This window comes from Streptopelia decaocto (assembly GCF_964273445.1).
Source record: "Streptopelia decaocto genome assembly, chromosome: 2".
Lineage (NCBI taxonomy): Eukaryota > Metazoa > Chordata > Aves > Columbiformes > Columbidae > Streptopelia > Streptopelia decaocto.
The window spans coordinates 117,151,837-117,177,201 of NC_138655.1; the positions used below are offsets into that span (position 1 = coordinate 117,151,837).

Below are 25,365 nucleotides of genomic sequence, written 5' to 3' on the forward strand. Positions count from 1 at the left end.
TGAGCTACACAAAACACTCCTATAAAAATCAGGCTCCTTAAACATCAAGTGTTTGAAAACTTAATGGTTTTATTTGGAGTAAAATACAACATATACATGAACAGTGACAGATGAACAAGTAGAATGCACTATTAAGAGGCTTCCAGATAAATGCAAGGCAGAGGATTACAAGCAAAAGACTTGAGAGAAGTTGTTTTCTGGTGAGGTTACAATAAGAAAGGAGATGAAAACATCTGAAATAACTCATTTCCCAAGGAAGATGCTTCATTAGCAACTTCCTTATGCTTTTTCAGATTATCATCTTAATGTTAATAATACTGGCAAAAGCAGAATCTGTATTCTGATATTCAAATTTGTTTCAAATAAATTCAAGTGAAAAGGTACAACTCCAATTAGTGGCTTTATTTGAAAGGGTCCAGTGCTTCTGCTATAAAGCATATTTACCTCACTATCTAATGAACACCATCTAGCAAAATGTAACTGACCACATTTTTCTGAGGTATGAGATGTCCAGTGTGAAGTAACATTAGATAATCAGTGTGTTTCTTTTTTTTTTTTTCTACTTTTATCTCCACTGATGCAATTTTCATATATAATGCCACTTCATGGCCACATTAACTATAAAAAAGCAACAACTGGAGTTTCCACCTCAGAGACATCAAAAAAGTCTAATGCTTTTTTTTTCTTTTTTTCTTTTCTTAACAAAAATAAACTCCTTTCTTTGTAGAGAATGGTCCTAGTTCTTCAGTAAGTTCCTGTTTGCTCAAGTAATGTTAGTGTTTAACAATTAAAAACATGACTATAGAAACTAACATCTCCAGGTTATAAGGAAGTCAGATAAGAGTTTCAGCATCTTAATAAAAAGTTATTTTTAGCACTAGAAGCAAAAAATATACCATTCAAAAGAAAAATTATTGAAAAATAATACCAGTCTACATTTTCTTTCTATGGCAGTTTCTGATGTTCTTGGTGTTTTAGTCCTCTGGCTCATATCTGAGGATTAGAAAAGAAAACAAAACAGAAATAATTAAAACAGAGTAGAAAATATGCAGGAGACATTTTGTCTCTAAAGAATATGAAACCCAAGTAGTACATTACTCCCACTAGTGAGGCATTCCTGTCAAGGCTCACAGTATGACTCAGAGCATAGACAAATGTATATATAGTTTTTAGACTATTTTCTCCTTTTAAAATTGGCCAGTTTAGCAAATAGTAGAATGAGGGAATGACCAGGAACCTACCCACAAATCCCAAAATACAGGCAGAAGTTTAAATAGAAGTTTTAAGTTCCACCTCTGTCCTACAGCATAGGTCTGAGGAATCCATGTTGCCAAAGCTCACCTGCCTTTTGCAGAATGGTTCTTCTACACAATATAATGGCCAGGGTGCATCTTTCTTTACTCCATACAGGCCTCGCCCAGCTTACATACTGAGGACCTCTCATTCCCACAAAAAAGTGTGGAAGAAATACAGTCACTGTCAAAGCATCTCGTGCATCTCCCATCTGTACCTCTGTGTGTAGCACCTGGGAGCTTATCTACTGCATCCATTAATATTTTGTATCCTCTCCTTAAACTCTCTCGTTACTTGCTACACAGTAGTTGTTGCACACACCAATCCCATTCTGGCATCCATTAAAAGGACTGGATTGTCAAAAATCAGAGAATGGCCTGCTAGAAATTCTTTCTAAGGGAAAATTTATAGTCTGTTTTAGAGACAGCTTCACACTAATAAAAACAAAATGGGAGCAGAGCATGGATCCAGACAAGGATCCCATTTGGACAGACAGAACAGCACCACATACTTGGAAAGCTTTCTACGTAGATCCTTTATCTGTTCATTCTTCTTAGAGAGAAGCTCTCTCATGTTGCGGTAGGCAGCTGTTTGCTGAAATTTCTTCTCTAATTCCTACATAATAACAATACCAACACATTATTTGCATATATGAAAACCAGGCTAATACACATTTTAAAAAAGGTGACTTTCCTTTCCTCCTCAAATTTCAGAACAGTAGTTTCTCTAACTTATTCACATTTAGATGGAGTCAGCTAGTAGATTCAAATGATATTACTGGGAAAGACAAGCTTTGTTGTTCAGTGAAATTAGGCTAAAAATCTTCTGAAGACTAGGAATACACTTTTTCATTCAAAAATTTCTATGCAGACAAATGGGCAATTTTAAAGTATTCATCCAGTTATAATCACACAGTTAGTTGTGTTTTTGTTGGTTTACATATAATGTGTTTTTTCACCGAAATAACAAAAACACACTGGTAGAAGTGTGACCCAGTAAACTCCGTGTCCTGTAGTGTAAGCTTGTTAAATTACTAATCAGTTAAACTGTGAGTAAGGATTTCATCTATATAACAAAATGCTAACCTTTTCAGCTAATGATAGTTGATCCTGAACCTTAAGCAGGTCATGTTTTGTTGTCACCAAGTCCTCTTCCAAGAATTTTTGGTTTGCAGTAGAGTCATTCAAAGTCTTCTCAAACTGGCATTTCAAAGCTGCCACTTTATTCTCCAGTTCAGTGATATCCTGGTTTGCATTAGCCTTTAAAAGAATATTTAAAATATGTAAAATGCAAGAGAATATTCAAAATGTCAAGTGCAAAATTCCGGATAAAGTGGGTACATCTCTATTTTTAATAGTTATATTCATGCTATTCCACTAAACCTGTTATGGTTTAACTTTAATTGGCAACTAACCACTACACAGCTGCTCACTTACTCCAGTGGGATGAGGGAGAGAATCAGAAAAGTGAGAAAACTCATGGGTTGAGATAAAGACATTTTAATAGGTAAAGCAAAAGCTTCAGACACAAGCAAAGCAAAACAAGGGATTCATTCATCACTTCCCATGGGCAGACAGGTGTTAGCCATGCCCAGGAAAGCTGGGCTCCATCATGCATAACCCTTACTTGGAAGACAAATGCCATCACTCTGAATGCCCCCCCTTCCTTCTACTTCCCCAGCTTTAAATACTGAGCATGATGTTATATGGTCTGGAATATCACTTTGGTCAGCTGGGGTCAGCTATCCCAGCTGCGTCCCCTCCCAGCTTTTTGTGCACTCTCAGCGTACTCGCTGGCGGGGCAGTATGGGGAGCTGCCAAAGGCCTTGACTCTGTGTAAGCCCTGCTCAGCAATAACTAGAACATCCCTGTATTATCAACACTGTTTCCAGCATGGATATTGCACTGTTCTCAGATTCATTACAAAATGAGCCTCCACAGTCACTTGTGAAGCAACTGGCCTGTTTACTTGTAAGAAGAAACAACCCAAAGTCTTCTGGACACCAGTTCAGTCTCCATTGAAAAAAAAAACCCCTCTCACATTTAAAAGCTCAAGTTCAAACTCTCCAAAGTAATATAATGACTCAGGATGAGGCTAAACCAGCATTGCCTTAAAAGGAACAAAAATCTAAAACTAAGGAAGCTTTGCTCCTTTTTCTATGTGGAAGGTAAGATTTAAGCATAGGCAACCACTTGATAACAGTACCGGTACAGAAAAAAATATTATTTTTAACTTTGAGACATAGTCCAAGGCTGCAATGCTGAAAACAACTACATTGCATAATGTTTCAGATCAGAATAGACAGTGATTTTTCTGGTTAGAATTTTTCTAACCTGTGACATAAATCAATTATCAAGAAATTCTAAATCCTCAAGTTAAATTGATCCAACAAAGCAGTTACTCCCAAACCGTGGTTCATATCTGGTATGTGGACCCATAGTAAACTATTTTAAAACAAACAAACAACAGAAACCACAAAGGTAGAAAGCTGCGGAGTTAAGAGTCGGTCCTTAAGAACCACTGTGGTTTGGCAGTCATTTATTTGTCCAGAGTTTGAACACTACTGCTTTAATGTGCAACTGGGTTCATACCATTTTATTGACACCCATCCTACGAAAATATGTAGTGAAATCAGCTGAAGTTTAGCATTTTCTCCAAATAACTAATTCTTTAATTGATTAAATAAAGTAGTACGTTTCAACTCTATATCTACTTGCTGGTTTCAACAACATATATATGCCTGTAAATAGAAAATGTAAGAGCTGGAGAAGAAAGTGATAGATTATGGAGAGCAAATTAAGACATGAAAACGGAAGATATACAGCAGCCCTGACATTGAGGCTTATTCATGTTTAACCAGAAAAGTAGGATGAGAATTGGTTCCAGTCTTTTCAAACTATAAACAGTATTATTCAGGATTTAATAAACCCATTTAATATTTTAAACCTTTAATAATTTGAGGCTTAACAAAACAGATAAAGAAAGCATTTGCTATAACTGATAAATCAAGTTACCTATTAAATAATATTACTGAATACAGATTTTAAAAGTTACTAGATAAAATAGTAACATATTAAGAAAGTACATACCATAAAGCAGACAGAAAGCAAAATAAAAAGAAATCAGGATTAAACTATGAAAATGTAAGTGGAAATGTTTTATGATATTGAACTTTACTTATAAATCTATAAAGACTGAAGGAATTTTTAAAAGTCAGTTTGTCAAAATAATGGGATTAAAGTTTTGTTTCTAGTTTTGTTAAAAGTTTGAACTGAAATGTTCTGCATTTAAGAAACAATCACACATGAACAAACTTTAGAAAATTGTAATTATTGACAAAAATAAATGTACAAACTTAAAAAAAATACTAAGGTCACCTATACAGATTTATCTGTGTCAGCCTGCATGACTTCTAGCTTCTTACATTTTTTTGATTTTTTTTTCTATGGCAGCAACTCACCATGTTTGAATCCTCATTTACAAAAAAGATTAAGAATCTTAAGTAGCAAACAGTGAACCATTTTGACAGTATGCTGATATGGGTAGAACTACAAAAAATAAAACATTTTTTTCATGTCATCTGACCCACATTTGTAACAAAATTTCAGCTGATGTTTAAGAATAGATGACACTGGACACTTACATATAAGTATTTAGGTTTTTAAACTCTGAAGTGAGAAGCAGCAGCAAGTCTGGCTTGCCCATGTCAATATCAAGTGTAACAAAGGCTTAAAAGAATTAGTGTTTTGTTGTTGCTATAAAAGGCAGGTCAGATATCATTCTTTCATTAATAAACAGGAAGAAACAAAACACAATAAATGATCTGTTAATATAAAAATCACCCCAGAGAATATGAAATCTGGAATACTACTTGCTGATAGTACCTGGAATAATACTTTCTGATAATAATTTATCATTGTCTATGTGACACAAAATAAGTGTCATAAAATCAAGTAATATTCTCGATTATCTGCTGACTGACATTCTAGCAGGACTATGACAACATCAGCAGGAATATGATGACACTAACTGGAACATTTATATTTGCCAGAAAAGAAACACACCACACAGACCAACTTTTTAGAGGTACAGGCAACAGTTGTGCTAAACAGGGGTGGGGGAGAAATCTTAACAATACTTACCTTTTGATCTCCTATGATCATCTGTAAATCCTTCAGTGACTTCTCTAGTTTGGACTTTTCATCTAGTACAGCTGTAGCCTGTGATACATTGAAACCGTAAAACCTCAGAAACATTTTAACTGAAAACACAATAACCATGGGATTCTTATTTAGACATTTAAAAATATGTAAACAGCATTATGTATCGAAGCTTACAGAGAATTTACCTGTGTTTCTACAGTCTTGAGTCTGGTCCTCAATTTTTCATTTTCTTCTTGGAGACAAGCAACTGTCTTTGGGTTAAAACAAGAAAAAGTTTGTGAACACTCATCTGCTATTTTGAATTTTCCAAATGTTTCAAGCAAGAAAATATGCTTCATAGCTTAGGAAAGCAAACAAGCTTCTAAATGCTTTAAAAATGGCCTACATAAGAAATCAGTAATCCATATATTTGTTGCATTTTCTGCCTCAATCAGCAATAAATTTAAGTCTCCAATTCTACTGCAATATACAGGACTGTTCACTTAAATTTGGCACATGCTTTACTGAATTGATATTAGTGAGCTCAGTATTCTGTTAGTTTCAAGATTCATGATAAAGAAAAATATGTTCCGAGACGCAAATTTCATTGCTGCTTATCATCTGTATTTTCAATCAACAGGCAAGTAAAAATTTATTCACAGCTCCTGTTTAAAAGAGACAAATACCAGGTTACTGCAAATCATGTTCTTTGTCACAGGAAATATCCACGCTTTGTCAGTCAGAGAAAATTCCCCATATAAACTATGAATTCTTTTTGAGGAACGGAAGATATCAGACAAACATATTCAACAAAAACTGTTATGAAACAGATTTTGAATTTATTTTCGAAAGAGAACTACATTGATCCAGTTAGGTTATGGTTGGACTTGATGATCCTGATGGTCTCTTCCAAATGAAATGATTCTATGATTCTACAATCCGTAAGTAAAATACAAGTCTGAATTCTTAAATGCTTTAATTATCTTAATGGGTAACAACAATTTGATTCAGACACTGTACTTGACAGATCACTTTGGTAATGCAGGGTAGGAGACAGAAAACTCCTCACTAAATATCTTGGCTGCCCGTAACTTAAAACTGTATTGAATGAAGTGTGGCATTTCAAGAGTTCACTTGAACTAAACTGGAACTACCTAATAAAAACTATTGATAACATTAAATACTAGAATGTGTTTTGTAATTATGAAAATCTTTAGCAAGTGGGAAATCAGATGTTTTCAAAACTAGTAAATTCCAAATTCCTTAAGCATCCGTTTCTTTAGGAGGAATTTAATGAACTAACAAAAAAAAAAAAAAGATCAAACGGAACAGGATTGACTTCAAGTGATACAGAAAATGTTCAATAACCTAATAATTTCAGCCAGCTACATATTTTACTTCCTTGTTGGAAAGCCAGTCAGCTACACGGAATAAACCTAATACTGGTTTCTACTCATTTACCTCATTAAATGGAAAAATAAATAATTACAAAGGCCAGAATATCTTTCCAAAAGGAAGGTCAGCATCGCAATACATGTTAGAGACCATAACCACACAATAAATTCAAGATGCTTTACAACATTTATTAACAATTTACTTTACATTCTGGGGCATATTAACTTGATGTCTATATAGCGATGGGCATTTTATACAAATATTACTGTACAGCTACCCAGTTCAGTTGAATAAGCAGAGTGGTCATTAAACACAACTGCATGAACAGACAAGTTCTTACCTTGTTTAGCAGCTCTGACCCACCTTCATTTAACGGAGCTAGTTTTGGTTTAATGAGATCTGTACTGGGCTAAAGAAATAATAAAGGTTAAAAACTAAATTATACAGATTTCTAAGAAGAATAAAAGTACTTCTTTAGTCTGTAAAATAACTACTGACAGTCAATTCAGCTTTCTTTTGTAAAGGAAATGAATGGCCTTTTGTTTCAAGTTCATCTTTTACTGGTAGCTTGGCTCCTAAGTTATATATTTCACTTTCAGCTAAACAAAAATACTGCATAGAGACATAAAATGATTGCAAACTTGAATTTACAAAAGACTACTGATGCTGCAGCAACCAAAAGACAAAAGAGTAAGGAAAACAAAAAAAAAATAAATTGCAAGAGTAAAAATATTTTCACAGCTCCAAATTATTTCCTTATTTTAAGTATTCAAATGTAATATATATTAACTACATATATATTTAAGCTATGAAGAAATAAGGTGCAACCATTATCACACAAGATAAGCTAGACTCGTATCTGTATTGTGGAATCTTCTCAGCTCTTGACTCCATGTTGGGACAAATGAATGTCCTAGGCTTATTCCAGTTCCAGTGAGAAAGGAACCCAAAAGCAGATACTCCAGCACATCCCTGGTCTAGCTGACTTTGGGATGAGGATTACAAGACATGCCCTCCGTATATAGAGCCACTATCCGGAAACAGTCAAGGCAACTCCATGTGAGCCTTGGTGCCAAACTGTAAAATGGTATTTTTTGGAGACTTTCAAATATTTCTTTGAAAAAAGGGTGGATTTTTTTGTTTTGTTTTTCTCTTAGGAACAAAGAGTCAGTACTAAGTATTTTAAACATCTGTCATGACTTCACATGATTTGATTAAAATACAACTCTACCTTCTTGTTCGAAGCTGTAAATTCTGACTTTTCAAACTCAGCAACCTGTTCCAACAACTCTCTTGGAAAAAAAAAAAAAAAGAAGAGAGGCATTTATTTACCAAAATAGGTATGCTACAATGCATATTTTTCCAGGCTGATGCTATGCTTTTTGTTGTATGCAAGATTCTCATTAGAAGTACAGAATGAGGTCCTATGCAAATACATTAAATGCAACAGATCATGTCACACAATGGCACAGTATATGCATTAGAACTGTAAGATTTAGCATCCTTGATCAAAATATAATCTACTCAGACAACAAAGGCTTTCAAATCAAGTCTTATTACCTGCTCTTAACAGATTAATTCAAGCAAGAATATTACCAATAAGAACATCCTCCTGACAAATTTGAAATTATTGTGTGTCTTGTTACTTTATAGATGGAACATTTGAAACTAATCTATCATCGATAAAATAATAAAAGAACAGCTTTCTATGGTTAGAAGAATGCAAATAGTCAATGATTAAAAGTTATTGAAGGCATTTATAAAGCCCAATATATATTACCGATTCTCCAATTCAGAGACGTCTGTCTGCAACTTAAGGTACCATTTCTCAGCCTGTGAAAAGAGCTGCCGCAGAAGTAAAACATTGGTGTAAGTTGTATTGATGAGTTCTGACTCCACTTCACTGTGTACAACAGTTCTCAGTCCATCCAGCATGTCTATCACCTCATCGACTGTGAAGGTCTCCTCGACAAGTCTAAACAGAACAGTCAAGATGAGTCAAGTGTGATAAAGGTAACAATTCTGCATTGTTATGAGACTTCACTACACAGGTATCACTTATAAAATGCAACGTCCTTCTGAAAACATTTACTGGCAGTAGTTATTAATTGACCACAGCACTACTAATTAGTTATTGTATTTAACTTTTCTCTTGGAAATGTTGCAATCACAAATATTAGTTTTGCCACAGTCTTTCATCAAATTTAGACATCAGATGCAAGATATGTAGCAATGTCATCCTGTTGATATCTATGTTAATTCCTAAGAATTTGAGCCACTTAGTTTTAAAAGGATTTGACTTGTAACATTTGGAAAGTTATCACATCTTTCTTCCTCACTAAGAACATACAAATGTAAACGGACAAAAGTTACATCATAAAGCATTTAAATCTGCTGTTGTTGCAATGATATTTTGCTTTATTCTTGCTCAGAACCCTACCCAGTACCTGCTGTCTTTAAGGTCCTGAAAGCAAGAATCCACTGTTTTGAGACACAGGCCACGCTTGAAACGAGCAAAGCGCATGTAGTTGATCACTTCATTCTGGTGGTGCTCATTAAGGCCTAGCTCTGCCTGCGGATAAGGATGTAAGATAAATATACACTGAAATCAGTAAAAAGAAGCATAAGAGTTGCAAAGACTTGCCTTCTGACTGGTTTCTGTACTTGCTTTCATTGGCTTATCACATTAACTGGTATGTTAAAAAACAACCATATTTTCATATGTGTAATCCCTATATACTTCACATAAATGCTCCCCCTTTAAAAGCCCCAGTACTTGGAAGTAAGTCCTCAAGTGACCAGTACCCTGAAAAAAGTCATATAAAATCAGAGAGAGGGACAATCAGAGGATCAGAACCAGAAGGACTGTAGGGGACAGGAAGTACCTGGATAAATTTGTCTTTGTATTACATGTACACATGTATATTGTAGCTGAACAATGTATCTTTTATAGATACACTGACAAAAACACACGGTATGTTATGTTTCTTCGTTAGTTTATATATAAAATCTTGAAACTTCCCACATAATCTTAAGCGATAATTTTTTTTTTTCTCAACAGCCTATTGCTCAGAAACATATATTCCCAGGGAAAATCAAGAAGGAAGCACTTTTAGATCTGGCTAACTAGCCCTTCTATGTATATCTCTATTTCAAAAGAAGGAGTATTGGCATGGCCAATTACATTAGAATGAATCTTGCTTGTGCAGGTAGCACAAGTAACAAGGAGGCACAATAGGTATGAATGGGAGTTTCCCAGTCCCTGGAGAGCTTATGCAACCAAAGGTGAAGTCCGTTTCACTTACTCCAATGTACCGAGTTAGTATTGCTGATGTTGGAGACAGCAATATAGCAACCCAGACAAAACAGTTAATCTGAACACCTTGTCCTTATTAATCCAGCTGCACAAGGTAGGTCCAGTGAAAACACAATAGTGTGATATCTGGATGGACAACACTGAAAACTTCAGCACAGATCTTGACTGGTTGGAAATTAAAGGCAGCATAGCAGACAGCAACAGCGGTAAATAAAATAAGCTCTCACAAGGTGGTTGCAAGTCCAATGTCTCCCAAAGTCCCACATCTTGCAAACACAAGAACATATGAAAAGCCCACTTCGCTGTTGCTGGGTTTTCTTTAGGTGAAAAGCTTCTATTCATTACAGCAGGAAAAGAAGACGTGCCTACACCAGTGCTGAAATGTCACAGAGAGCAACTACAAATGGACACTAAACTAATAAATAAATACATAAGCACAGGCCAAAGCCACTCGTGATCTCCAAGCGCATTAAGCAACTGGGGCATCAGATCCCGCAGAGCCCCCAGGCCCCGCAGAGCGCTCCAGAGGTAGCACGGATGCCCGGGCCGGCAGGCGGCAGCAGCAGTCCCCCTGGAGCTGCCCCCGCATGACGACGGGCCGCCTCTCCCCCACAGGACTTCCCCGGGTCGGCTCCCTGCCCAGCCCCCGGGCCGGCCGAGCCGGAGAGCGTCCTTACGGCCACGGCGCTGCTCGGCGCGCCTCTGCCCCACGGTGGGGCGCAAAGCCGGCCAGACGGCGACGCCACCCTCCGCCACGAAGCACTGAGGGCTCCGCTACTCACCATGGCGGCCCCTTGACCGGCGTTCGGAGAGCGGCGGAGCTCAGCGGCCAACTACGGGCCGACGGTTGCCATGGAGAACGAAGCCTCGCGAGCGCCCTCGCTGCGCTCCTATTGGCGGCGGCTCGCTCACGTGACTCTCGCAGGCGGTGGCGGCCGTTTACCGGGGCAACCGGCGTTGCACCCTCCACCCCCACAACACGGGAGCTCGCGCTCGGCACGAACTGCGCGTCCCCGCTCCGGTCGGCTCCGGCGTCTGCGCATGCTCACCGGGAACGGCCGGGTCTCGACCTGTGGCTGCGCCGCCCTGCACCGGTTCAGCTCCGCTCCTCCTTCACCCCGATGGAACGGGGACAGTTTCAGTATAAGTTGGGGAATGACTTGTTGGAGAGCAGTGTAGGGGAAAGGGACCTGGGGGTCCTGGTGGACAGCAGGATGACCATGAGCCAGCACTGTGCCCTTGTGGCCAGGAAGGCCAATGGCATCCTGGGGTGTATTAGAAGGGGGGTGGTTAGTAGGTCGAGAGAGGTTCTCCTTCTCCTCTACTCCGCTCTGGTGAGACCCCATCTGGAATATTGTGTCCAGTTCTGGGCCCCTCAGTTCCAGAAGGACAGGGAACTGCTGGAGAGGGTCCAGCGCAGGGCAACAAAGATGATGAAGGGAGTGGAGCATCTCCTTTATGAAGAAATGCTGAGGGAGCTGGGTCTCTTTAGCTTGGAGGAGACTGAGGGGTGACCTTATTAATGTTTATAAATATGTAAAGGGTGAGTGTCACGAGGATGGAGCCAGGCTTTTCTCGGTGACAACCAATGATAGGACAAGGGGTAATGGGTTCAAACTGGAACACAGGAGGTTTCACTTAAATATGAGAAGAAACTTCTCGGTGAGGGTGACAGAGCACTGGAACAGGTTGCACAGGGGGGCTGTGGAGTCTCCTACTATGGAGACATTCAAAACCCGCCTGGACGCCTTCCTGTGTAACCTCATCTAGGTGTTCCTGCTCTGGCAGGGGGATTGGTCTGGATGGTCTTTCGAGGTCCCTTCCAATCCCTGACATTCTGTGATTCTGTGACGGGCCAAGGTGGGAGCAAGCGGGAGGGGAGCGATGTGAAATTGTGGGGTTTTTTTCTTGGTTTTGTTGGTTTTGGGTTTGTGTTTTTTTTTTTTTAATTATTATTATTTTTTTTTTCTTCTAACATCTATTTATTCAGTTTTGTTTGTTTGTTTTGTCCTTATGCTATCGAGTAACAAAAGCATTGTTTAGCTTTTGGAATTCTTTGCTTCTGTCACTGTTAAAATGTGAATGAGTGAGTGAGTCTCCTGGGGACAGAAGGTGTGGCAGTGGGATGGACATGAGCAAAATGCATGGGAACCTCTTAAAACAATAATAAAAGGGTAAGTGGGTGTGCACTGATGAGCTTTGTGACGGGTAAACCAGGTTTGTTCAAGAACCCTATTCCGCACTAAAGTTTTTGCCCTCAGCGTTGCTGCATGATGTGTTATGAATTTGATCTGATCTAGTTCACATCATTGCAACAATCCTGCTGAAACCTAATACCTCTGATTTTGTAGCCTGAGACTGATACCGCACTGGTGTAACTGGGCAAACACTCAGATGAGATGATCACAGCATGGCTGAGGGTGGCAGGGACGGCTGGGCTTCATGTGGCCCAAGCTGCCTGCTTAAGCAGGGCCACCCAGAGCCAGGTGCCCAGGTCCGTGTCCAGACAGTTCTGAATATCTCCAAGGATGGAGACTCCACCACTCCTCTGGGCAACCTGTGCCAGTGCTTGGTAACCCTCACAGTGAAAACATGTTCTTTTGTGTTCAGGGGGACCCCCTCGTGTTTCAGTGTGTGCCCATCATCACTGTTCCTGTCACTGGGCACCACTGGAAAGAGCCTGGCTCTGTCCTCTGGGGGCCCTCCCTTCAAGTATTTATACACATGGATGCGATCCTTCTCAGCCTTCTCTTCTCCACACTGAGCAGTCCCAGCTCTCTCAGCCTCTCCTCACAAAAGAGATGCTCTGGTCCCTTCATCAGCTTCATGGCTTTGTGCTGGACTCTCTCCAGTAGCTCCATCTCTTTTTGTGTACTGGGGAGCCCAGCACAGGACACAGCGCTCCAGGTGTGGCCTTGCAGTGACTTGTTGGTGTCTCTTCCTTGGAGAGCCGCAGAAAACTCTTGGCTCAGACAAGATTAATAGCTTTTAAATACAGATTCATAACTCTTAGATGATAGAAATTATTAAAGACCTTTGTTTATAATGTTCTAGTGTTGCACAGATGCATACCTTATGGTTAGTGCTTAAAAAAAGCTGGACACTCCTAAGTTTAGTTTTGCTTGTGCTCCATAAAGCAAACAACTCAAACCAAAGCAGCAAACAGAAATCACAGTGATAGTTATCTTTAAAACCAGATGGATAATACAACAACAGCAACAGCAGTGCGTATGTGGATTCAAGTATAAATAGTTTATGCTGTGTGAAGCATTTTATAAAACATTAAAGGATCAGACTATCATGGCTTTACATAACAATGTTAATGTGCTTTATTTATAGGTGATAATATATTAATACAATTATTTTCAACTTATGAGCTCTATAACTTTTTTTGTAAAGTTGGTAGAAATTAAAATAGTGTATAATCTAGCCCATCTGTTTATAATGTGACTATTACCAACACTTGGTAGTTCCATCTGCAATACACTAGATGTATCTGTGTTCTTATACAGTTATTATGATTTTTTTCTTCAAAATACACTTTGGTAATGAATACATTAGTCCAGTAACATAATCAGAATTTTAATATTTTTCAATTTTATGATAAAGGATTTACCATGCCAACAGATTAAATACTTTCCCAAGACTATGTAAGGTAATAGCCGTGGAGATTCTCATGCTGTCAGCACAAAATAAACCCAAACCAAAGTAAGAAATCTTTACTCAGATGCTTTGATCTGGCAGATGTCAACTGGAACAAATTGCTGTGCTTCAGCTTTCTGCCCCTAAACCAGGAATTCTGTTCCAGCACCGTGCAGGGGTGGTGTTGGGAAGCTCTCTGAATTTATAAAAATGCTTTGAGATGCCTGTGCCAAAAACGCTTTGTATGTGCAAAGCATAGTACAGCTTATCAGCAGGGAAATGCTACCCCTGAGATTTCTTCATTTGTATATGATGGGTTTGATATAATCATGGAGTTTGCCTCCTTCCTGTGGTGCAGAGAGATTCCTGTAAAAGACTCTAGTTTGGGGCTAAAATGGCAAGCTTATGTTAGCCATATGGGTGTTACCAAAATGGATTTCCTGACATTTTTCTTCCAGTTCATGTGTGTGGATTGGGAAAAAAAAAGGCAGCAGAAGTAGGCACTGAGATATGAAGTCCTTGCTCCTGACAGACTTTCTCCTACCAGCCCTCTGGACAGGGGGCGCTCCTGGCAAGGGAATTCGCCTCTAGCCTCACTCTGCCTGATGATCCATCAGAACTACGGCTGGAGAGGTGCGAGAGCCCCTGGCTTCACATGGAGCTGGCACCAAAATACTGAGAATCTTTAATGGAATAGACGTAGGCTGGCAGGTTCCTGCACCCATGGCAGCACTTTCGCAATTCGCAATTCATTACCAGCATGTACTAGAGGATTGTTTTTCATAGTTTCTTTTAGTAACATTAAAGGAAAAGAGAAGAAGTTCCTTTGGATCTGAATAACCTCCTCATTAATTTCATGGCACCGTAATTCCCAGGTGGTTTCAGCCATGCCCAGTGCATGACCACCAAGAGCAGGGACAGCCGCCTGGGCCTCCTGGGCACAAGGACAGCCTCGGGGCCAGCAGCACCCCGAAGTCCTTCCTCCAAAGAGTGCTGGGTGGATGGGCAGTGGGTGGGGTGGGACACTGGGGGCCCATGTCACCTCCACGTCACAATGCGACCACCGGGCAATGCTGAGGTCACAATGCCCCAGGGCAGTATAAAAGGGAACAGCGTCCCGTGTCTGCTGCCAGAGCTGGCCTGGAGGCAGCCTCGGGGCCAGCAACACCCCAAAGTCCTTCCTCCAAGGAGTGCTGGGTGCATGGGCAGCAGACGGGGTGGGACACTGGGGGCCCATGTCACCTCCGTGTCACAGTGTGACCAGCCAGCAATGCTGAAGGCACAATGCCCCGGGACAGTATAAAAGGGAGCAGCCTCCCGTGTCTGCTGCCAGAGCTGGCCTGGAGGCAGCCTGAAGACATTGGAGAGGAAGTCCTTGAGGAGCCGCTGGAATCCCTTGACAGGAGCTGAAGGAGGAAGACCTGAATGAGGCAGCTGGAGTTTCGCCGCTGCAAGACCATCTCCCAGCAGGGCCGCGTACCAAGTTCATCTGATGGATGAACATCCTTTTCAGCTGGATATCAGTAGCAAAATGAAGGGAATGCCTTCTTGAGGAGCAGTGCAGAGCTCACCGTCCTCATGGACTGGGGAGCTAGGGTAAGCAGCTGTAGGAAGTGGAATGCAGAGTGGTTTCAAGGGGGCCCGGTGCTCTCACGGCCACCAGAAGGTACGTGGCTCCTTCCCACAAGGTGATGGAGGGAATGGCTAAGCTGGGCAAGGTTACAAGTGTTTGTCAGGGATTTCGTCAGCATGTACTGCTAGTGAAAGGAGGGGGAAGAAAAAGAGGGAGAGAGAAGATGAAGAGGGAGAGGGAGAGGGAGAGGGAAGAGGTGAAGAAAGAGGAGAAGAGAAGAGAAGAGAAGAGAAGAGAAGAGAAGAGAAGAGAAGAGAAGAGAAGAGAAGAGAAGAGAAGAGAAGAGAAGAGAAGAGAAGAGAAGAGAAGAGAAGAGAAGAGAGAAGAGAGAAGAGAGAAGAGAGAAGAGAGAAGAGAGAAGAGAGAAGAGAGAAGAGATCATCATCCTATCATTCTATCATTCTGTTATTCTGTGTTCTCCTGGGAGGCATGACCAGCCTGTGTGCTGAGGAGCCAGGTCTTGCTCAAATGCTCAGGGAACAGCCGATCGCCAGTGTTGGGGTCAGGAAGGAATTTTCCCCCGGGGCAGATTGGCCCTGGTCCCCGAGGTTTTTTTGCCTTCCTCTGCAGCATTGAGCATGACCACCTGTCAGAGCTCCTTTGGGCCCTTTTGGCTCAGTTCATGCCCACTGCTCTTGCCCTCCAAGGCACCACTCGTGCCCTGGCTTTCTTGGGTTCTTTCTCCCAGGGCAAGTTTGCAGCAGGAGCCAGCTCTCCCCCTTCTCCTTTCTATTAAAATTTGTAATTTTAATAAGATAAATATAAATTAAAAAAAAAACTGTTTCCAGTTGTATCCTTTGTGTATGTGTCCCTGAAATATTTTTTGGATCTAAAACCTCTCTGGCATTTCAGTTGAACAGTCACATCTTTATTGGACTCATTGTGAGTGTACAGAATAGAGCAGCACAGCACAGCACAGCATGGTTGTGCTCAGTAGTTGTGCCTGGAGCATGATGAGCTCTGCCCCAGGCCTGAGGACTCCATCCAGGAAGCCGCTGTCTGCAGAGCAGGGGCCAGGCCTGTCCAGGAGATGGGGCAGAGACAGGCACACACACCTACAACATGGCTCAGGCAGGCACCAGAGGTCCCAGGCTGAGCTGAGACACGTCCCCTGGGCCCCTGCAGAAGATGGTCCCAAGGGAGGCCGGTTGCAGCCACTGAGGCCTTTGAGCACCCCCAAGACCCTGTGGACATGGATGGCTGGCAGCTTTGGAGACTGAGTATTGGGCCAGATGGACCTTCTCTCTGATCAGGACTTTTGTTCCCAGATTCTTTTGTTTAGGTATGTTTTTTCCAAAGCAAAGATCTCAGGCATTACTAAAAAGGAGAACAAGGAGAAAAAAAAATCCATGTCACACACCACACACTATCCCATGTGTGGATGAGTTTTGACACAAATGTCCAAAATGACAGTAGCTTCCTTACTCTTTCAGTACTCAAAAGAGTATCTCTTAAAGGCTTTCCTTAAGTTCTGAACCTCTTGCCACAAAATGAGGTAGGCAAAGAACTCTGAGAAAGGCGCAAGTCCCACATGAGGTGTGGAAGGTTTACCCTGCGGCTGAAGTGCATTTTGCATCCCCTGTACAGATGGCCAACTGTGGATCTTGGTTTGGGCAGGAAAAGGAAACATGACTGCAATAGCAGCAATGGACTATTTTTGCTCATTTGGAAGAGTCATCATTTGCCTGGCTGTGCTTTGGGAACGGATCCAAATGTTCTAGGTCTGAACATGACTGACCTTTCCAGCACACCAGTGCCACCTCCGCTCGCTTGTTTTTCAAAGCGAGTCTTATTGCCATGGTGGTGTATTGGCACTGTCCAGCCCAGCCTATGGCTGGGGATTTGTTTTCCCCACTAAGAGTGTTTTCCAGCAGGACATGGCAACACTGGGAGCAGCCTATGATTTGCACTGTGCTAGATAATACACGTGAGCAGAAAAATGATGCTATGAGTGGTCTTCCCTTTGCTATCGAAAGAGCTTACCAGGAAAAAAAAAAAACAACAAAGAAAAAAAGAGAAGATTGCCATCTGTTTTCGAGCCACCTAAACCATGCAAACCACAGAGAAAAGAGCTTGTGACAGGTCTAATTAGGCTGGGGTCCAGGGAGATGCAGGGATGCTACCCCTGAGATTTCTTCATTTGTATATGATGGGTTTGATATAATCACGGAGTTTGCCTCCTTCCTGTGGTGCAAAGGGATTCCTGTGAAAAGACTCTAGTTTGGGGCTAAAATGGCAAGCTTATGTTAGCCATATGGGTGTTACCAAAATGGATTTCCTGACATTTTTCTTCCAGTTCATGTGTGTGGATTGGGGAAAAAAAAGGCAGCAGAAGTAGGCACTGAGATATGAAGTCCTTGCTCCTGACAAACTTTCTCCTAACAGCCCTCTGGACAGGGGGCGCTCCTGGCAAGGGAATTCGCCTCTAGCCTCACTCTGCCTGATGATCCATCAGAACTACGGCTGGAGAGGTGCGAGGGCCCCTGGCTTCACATGGAGCTGGCACCAAAATGCTGAGATTCTTGAATGGAATAGACGTAGGCTGGCAGGTTCCTGCACCCATGGCAGCACTTTTGCAGAGCAATTCATTACCAGCATGTACTAGAGGATTGTTTTTCATAGTTTCTTTTAGTAACATTAAAGGAAAAGAGAAGAAGTTCCTTTGTATCTGAATAACCTCCTCAGTTGTCGGGGATCGAGACCCCGGCACGGGTTCTGGCTTGCGGCGACGGAGGAAGAAATGCAGCCGACCCAATGTGGGTGATAAGCATACTTCAGTTTATTGATGCAAAGCACCGACTTTTATAGCAATGCAGAGCACAGACCTTTCTAGCAGTTCTATTTATAGCAATTCTATTTAGAGCAGACCTTTATAGCAGTTCTATATATAGCAATTCTATTTATAGCAGACCTTTATAAAGCAACTCTATTAATTATGCCTACTCGTCAGACACCGATTTGATAGCAAACATCATGAGCCCATCCCAGCATACATAATGAGCCCATCCCCTTCTGTGGTTTCTCTGGTATGTGACTCCCTCGTTATCTCGGAGCTGCCTCCTAAACTTGTTCACTGAGGCTCTCTTTTGACCGAGTGTGACCGAGGCCTCTCTCGGTCAGTACCTTCCCACTTACCCTTGCTCAGCTCATGCTAACTGAGGCCTACTCATGTTAACTAGAAGAGACTTTCTTCGTAGAGAGGGTCTCTGGGCCCATGCCCTTTCTCTTTTAGCCATTCTCCGACACTCAGTAATTTCATGGCACCGCCATTCCCAGGTGGTTTCAGCCATGCCCAGTGCATGACCACCAAGAGCAGGGACAGCCGCCTGGGCCTCCTGGGCACAAGGTCAGCCTCGGGGCCAGCAGCACCCCAAAGTCCTTCCTCCAAAGAGTGCTGGGTGGATGGGCAGTGGGTGGGGTGGGACACTGGGGGCCCATGTCACCTCCACGTCACAATGTGAAAACCGGGCAATGCTGAGGTCACAATGCCCCAGGGCAGTATAAAAGGGAGCAGCGTCCCGTGTCTGCTGCCAGAGCTGGCCTGGAGGCAGCCTCGGGGCCAGCAACACCCCAAAGTCCTTCCTCCAAGGAGTGCTGGGTGCATGGGCAGCAGACGGGGTGGGACACTGGGGGCCCATGTCACCTCCGTGTCACAGTGTGACCAGCCAGCAATGCTGAGGTCACAATGTCTCGGGACAGTATAAAAGGGAGCAGCCTCCCATGTCTGCTGCCAGAGCTGGCCTGGAGGCAGCCTGAAGACATTGGAGAGGAAGTCCTTGAGGAGCCGCTGGAATCCCTTGACAGGGGCTGAAGGAGGAAGACCTGAATGAGGCAGCTGGAGTTTCGCCGCTGCAAGACCATCTCCCAGCAGGGCCGCGTTCCAAGTTCATCTGATGGATGAACATCCTTTTCAGCTGGATAGCAGTAGCAAAATGAAGGGAATGCCTTCTTGAGGAGCAGTGCAGAGCTCACCGTCCTCATGGACTGGGGAGCTAGGGTAAGCAGCTGTAGGAAGTGGAATGCAGAGTGGTTTCAAGGGGGCCCGGTGCTCTCACGGCCACCAGAAGGTACGTGGCTCCTTCCCACAAGGTGATGGAGGGAATGGGTAAGCTGGGCAAGGTTACAAGTGTTTGTCAGGGATTTCCTCAGCATGTACTGCTAGTGAAAGGAGGGGGAAGAAAAAGAGGGAGAGAGAAGAGGAAGAGGGAGAGGGAGAGGGAAGAGGTGAAGAAAGAGGAGAAGAAGAGAAGAGAAGAGAAGAGAAGAGAAGAGAAGAGAAGAGAAGAGAGAAGAGAGAAGAGCGAAGAGCGAAGAGAGAAGAGAGAAGAGAGAAGAGAGAAGAGAAGAGAAGAGAAGAGAAGAGAAGAGAAGAGAAGAGAAGAGAAGAGAAGAGAAGAGAAGAGAAGAGAAGAGAAGAGAAAAGAGAAGAGAGAAAGAAGAGAGAAGAGAGAAGAGATCATCATCCTATCATTCTATCATGCTTTTATTCTGTGTTCTCCTGGGAGGCATGACCAGCCTGTGTGCTGAGGAGCCAGGTCTTGCTCAAATGCTCAGGGAAGAGCCGATCGCCAGTGTTGGGGTCAGGAAGGAATTTTCCCCCGGGGCAGATTGGCCCTCGTCCCCGGGGTTTTTTTGCCTTCCTCTGCAGCATTGAGCATGACCACCTGTCAGAGCTCCTCTGGGCCCTTTTGGCTCAGTTCATGCCCACTGCTCTTGCCCTCCAAGGCACCACTCGTGCCCTGGCTTTCTCGGGTTCTTTCTCACAGGGCAAGTTTGCAGCAGGAGCCAGCTCTCCTCCTTCTCCTTCTTCTATTAACATTTGTAATTTTAATAAGATAAATATAAATTAAAAAAAAAAAAATCTGTTTCCAGTTGTATCCTTTGTGTATGTGTGCCTGAAATATTTTTTGGATCTAAAACCTCTCTGGCATTTCAGTTGAACAGTCACATCTTTATTGGACTCATTGTGAGTGTACAGAATAGAGCAGCACAGCACAGCACAGCATGGTTGTGCTCAGTAGTTGTGCCTGGAGCATGATGAGCTCTGCCCCAGGCCTGAGGACTCCATCCAGGAAGCCGCTGTCTGCAGAGCAGGGGCCAGGCCTGTCCAGGAGATGGGGCAGAGACAGGCACACACACCTACAACATGGCTCAGGCAGGCACCAGAGGTCCCAGGCTGAGCTGAGACACGTCCCCTGGGCCCCTGCCGGAGATGGTCCCAAGGGAGGCCGGTTGCAGCCACTGAGGCCTTTGAGCACCCCCAAGACCCTGTAGACATGGATGGCTGGCAGCATCGGAGACTGAGTATTGGGCCAGATGGACCTTCTCTCTGATCAGGACTTTTGTTCCCAGATTCTTTTGTTTAGGTATGTTTTTTCCAAAGCAAAGATCTCAGGCATTACTAAAAAGGAGAACAAGGAGAAAAAAAAAATCCATGTCACACACCACACACTATCCCATGTGTGGATGAGTTTTGACACAAATGTCCAAAATGACAGTAGCTTCCTTACTCTTTCAGTACTCAAAAGAGTATCTCTTAAAGGCTTTCCTTAAGTTCTGAACCTCTTGCCACAAAATGAGGTAGGCAAAGAACTCTGAGAAAGGCGCAAGTCCCACATGAGGTGTGGAAGGTTTACCCTGCGGCTGAAGTGCATTTTGCATCCCCTGTACAGATGGCCAACTGTGGATCTTGGTTTGGGCAGGAAAAGGAAACATGACTGCAATAGCAGCAATGGACTATTTTTGCTCATTTGGGAAGAGTCATCATTTGCCTGGCTGTGCTTTGGGAACGGATCCAAATGTTCTAGGTCTGAACATGACTGACCTTTCCAGCACACCAGTGCCACCTCCGCTCGCTTGTTTTTCAAAGCGAGTCTTATTGCCATGGCGCTCTATGGGCACTGGGCAGCCCAGCCTATGGCTCTGGTTATACTTGGGATTTTCTCCATGCTGCAGTGGTTTAAACCATCCTGTTATCTCCTCAGAAAAGGCTTTGTGACTCTGGTCCTGCTCGCTGAGGGACCTCATGGACATCAGCTCTGGTGCAGCGAGGGGACAGCTACCAGGGTTCTTCTATTGGTTGCAGGGCTGGCTTCTGCCATGACTGGAGAGAAGAGCAGGAGGTTTGTCCTGGAGAGCCAAATGGCAGAGAAGGCATCAGGGACAGCCAGCAGCTGTGCCCAGCACGTGGCCACCAAGGGCAGGGACAGCCCCCTGGAACTCCTGGGCACCGGGACTGACTTGGGGCCAGCACCTCAAAGGCTTCCTGCAAAGGGTGCCGGGTGGGGCTGTGGTGGGGGGGCTTTGCAGCTTCCCCCTGCTAGGGAAAGGAGGAGAAAGGAAAGAAGGGAAGTGAGGTATAGTTCAGCTGTAAGGGACCTATAATGACCATCTAGTCCCACTGCATGACCAATTACAGGCTGATCTAAAGTTAAAACATGGTAGTAAGTGCATTGTCCAAATGCCTCTTGAATGCTGAGGCTTGGGGCATCAATCAGCTGTCACAGAATCACAGAATGGTTGGGCTTGAAAGGGACCTCTGGAGATCATCTAGCCCAACCCACCTGCTAAAGCAGGTGCACCCAGAGCAGATCACACAGGAAGGTGTCCAGGCGGGCTTTGAATGTCTCCAGAGAAGGAGACTCCACAACCTCTCTGGGCAGCCTGTTCCTCACAGTAAAGAAGTTTTTCCTCATATCCAGATGGGACCTCCTATGCTGTGCCCGTTGCCCCTCATCCTATCGTTCAGAAGTCTGTTCCAGTATTTGACCACACTCTCAGTAGAGGGTCAAGTCTGAACTTCCTCTGACCCAGGTTTGCACCATTCACACATGTCCTGTCACCGGATACCAGGGACAAGAGATCAGCACTTCCCTATACGCTTCCCTCCTCAGGAACTTTTAGAGGGCAATGAGGTTGCTCATCAGCTTCCTTCTCTCCAAACTAGAGAAATCCAGATTCCTCAGCCACTCCTCAGAGGACATGCCTTCTGGTCGTTCACCAGCTTTGTTGCTCTCTGGACACGTTTGAATACTTCAACACCCTTGTCAAATCGTGGGGCCCAGAACTGCACACAGCACTCAAGGTGAGGCCACACCAACTCTGAATACAGCAGGATAATCACCTCCTTTGAGCGGCTGGTTCTGCTCTGTTTGATGTACCCCAGGATGGGATTTGCACTCTTGGCTGACAGGGCACACACTGATGACTCTAGTTGAGCCTCCTGTCAACCAGCGCCCCAAGGCTCCTTTCTGCAGGGCTGCACTCCAGCCAATCCTCTCCCCATTTATACTTGTGCTTGGCATTACTTTATCCTAGGTGCAGAATCCGGCATGTGGACTTGTTAGATTTTATGCCATTGATCATTGCCTAATGCTCCAATCTATCTAGATCGTTCTGCAAGGCTCCTTGTCCCTCAGGATAGTCATCAGCACCTCCAAGGATGGTATTATCAGAAAATTTGCTAATGGTGCATTAAATTCCTGCATCCAGATTATTGATAAAAATATTGGACAGACCTGGCCCTAGGACTGAGTCCTGAGGAACATCCCTGGTGCCTTGTCTCTAGCCAGATGTAGCACCATCCACTGCAACATTTTGAGCCCTGCCACTCACCCAGCTCTTCACCCAGCACACTGCGTATCTGCTCATCTCACAGCTGGACAACTTGTCCAGAAGTGTGCTGTGAGGGACAGTTTCAAAAGCTTTACTAAAGTCCAGAAAAACTACAACTACTGCCTTCCCTTCATCCACTAGGCAGCTGAAATTCCAAAATGTATAAACTTACTGAAAAGTCAAAACAGTTAGGAGGGAAATATTCAACAAGAATTCTGAGAAAAGAATCCACATTAGTATATTTGTGGTGTACTTTCTTCCCACTCCTCCTGACTTCAATTTAACACAGTGAGGCACAGAGACAATCTACAAGTTTTTTTCTAATATGATTGCTAAAGATTTCAAAGTAAGAACAGATTTTTAGCAGATACAGTTAAATTAGAGAACATTTCACAAATGACACATCTGTGATCCTTTAAACTGACTCAGCTGAGTTGCTGGTTGCTGCTGGCTACCCATGTGAAATCACAGTTTCTGCTATCACAAGTGTGATTTACCATTACCACACTACCCATCTCTTCTGCAAAAGCACTGATAATATCATGCATACCAACTTAATTCGCTGAATGAAACACATAATCCTGCTTACTAGAAATCAGCTTTGGCCCTGCAAAACATTTTGATAAATAAAATTATTAAAACATATGTTTACCTAGGATGGTCTGATACAGTTTAAAATGGCGAAGTCTAAATACATTATTTCAAGTACATGAAGTACATGGCTAAGTACTTCTTTCAGAATTAGAGAAAATGACAGTGCAGTGCATCCCATCTAGAAAACCACATTCTACCCCCAAAGGAAGATCTAGTCCACCTAAAATAAGTGTTTAGTAATCCACAGATATCAGCATCATTAAAAAGGTCAAATAAGTCTTTCTCAAAATACCAAGTCAGAGAGAGTGACAGACAGACAGACAGACAGGGCTTTGCAACCAAGGCAGCCCGGCTCCCCACAGGAGCATCAAACCTCGTGTCTGCCGTGGTGACCTTGTGTGACAGCAGTGAGGGACTCAGTCCTGTGACTTCTGGTTGGCAGTACCTTGTTTTCTGGAGATCCAGTGTGTTACATCTAGGATCAGATTCACAGATTCATTTCCACCCACAACTGGGTCAGTTGAGGCGGGGGGGGGCGGGGGGGGTGTTATGAAAATACGATACACCCTCAAAAACCCCACAAAAATCTAAACCAGGCAGGTCTTTCACATCCCAAAATTGACAATTTAACTTGTGAACATTTTGATCATTGTCATGAGTCTGTACAGCTGCTGGAAATGGAAATAGGAATGTCCTTTTGTTTGCTCAGTATGGAAAGCCCCAGGCAACCCTGTGCATAGTCTGCATAAGCGAGTTACCTGACGGAAGTTGCATTATTGGTGGAAGAAGAAATGCTGAAAGGATCTACAGAAGCATGCTTTTGGTTGGCAAAGTGTTTGCCAGTGTCTAGGATGAGGCTGATATTATGTAGGGTTTTTCTTTGCTAGAAGACAGAAGAGACTACTCAGTGGAGAGCAACTCTTGCTCGTCAGGATTAACCCAGGTGCTTTGTCTTGCTTTGCGTCTTATGTTCTCAGGACTCACCTCAAGTGTTTTGATCTATAGAAAGTTCCTAGAGAAAGTGATTTGCTTGCTTTTGAGAGGCACTAATGTCAGCAAGTGCAAATATCCTCCTCATAGAGGGTGGTGAATCGTGGCTGTGGTGTCTCCTAAACAGACCAGCTGAGGGGTTGTTGAAGCTCTAAACCAGCCTGCTCAGAGGGAAGTGGGTTAATGTCCTCCTTTTGCCTGGGGAGGGGAAAATAGGTATATTGAAAGTCAGATCTAGTGCAAGCACAGGGCAGTTTTCATTGTGAAAAAAAGGAAACTTTGCAGTCAGACACAGCAGAGGGTGTAACCCCAAGGTTTGTTCTATTTCTGCAAATTTTTTCCAGCACCTGATCAGCACATCAAGGTGAGTACATATCTGTCATTAGTGAATGCACTAAAGGAGGAGCTTAAAAAATCATCACCCTGAAGTTAAAAATAAGACATATAAGAAATGCAGTTGGTTTTCATTTTCCCACTCACTTAAAAAAAATTAAAGTGTTACACTTGCAAGTTCTTTTGGTGAGCATGGAAGCAACACATTTGTAAGGAAAACAGAGATGCTTAGTTTTGTAATGATACGAACTGGAGAGAAACCACAAGTTATGTCCTAATGCATGATAGTATTGCAAGAACTGACCACACTATCTCAATTTTGGTTAGGAATTAGTAAACTCTGGACATCACTAAGTGAGAATGTAAATCGGGAATCAGTTTGGCAGCAATTTGGTAAGAGGATTTGTAAGGTT

The 25,365-nt window shown here is 43.0% G+C and overlaps 1 protein-coding gene across 1 annotated transcript; it reads right to left on the reverse strand.

The window, feature by feature from the left end:
• Nucleotides 1-49: 49 nt before the first annotated feature.
• Nucleotides 50-11,123, reverse strand: LZTFL1 (leucine zipper transcription factor like 1). The gene is made up of 10 exons (XM_082044973.1): nucleotides 10,929-11,123; nucleotides 9,278-9,402; nucleotides 8,611-8,805; nucleotides 8,062-8,122; nucleotides 7,171-7,239; nucleotides 5,642-5,707; nucleotides 5,436-5,513; nucleotides 2,379-2,552; nucleotides 1,805-1,908; nucleotides 50-993 (listed from the first exon to the last, which is right to left on the reverse strand). The coding sequence occupies exons 1-10, from the start codon at nucleotides 10,929-10,931 to the stop codon at nucleotides 975-977; spliced, it is 894 nt and encodes a 297-aa protein (XP_081901099.1). The 5' UTR covers nucleotides 10,932-11,123; the 3' UTR covers nucleotides 50-974.
• Between the last annotated feature and the right edge of the window lie 14,242 nt (nucleotides 11,124-25,365).

What these genes read in the sequence shown, in the direction of transcription:
- LZTFL1 (XM_082044973.1), bottom strand. An exon ending in CAGGACCTTAAAGACAGCAG is followed by an intron (nt 8,806 to 9,277) that starts GTACTGGGTAGG and finishes TGTTCTGTTTAG; the next exon opens with ACTTGTCGAGGAGACCTTCA. An exon ending in TGATCATAGGAGATCAAAAG is followed by an intron (nt 2,553 to 5,435) that starts GTAAGTATTGTT and finishes ATTCTTTTAAAG; the next exon opens with GCTAATGCAAACCAGGATAT.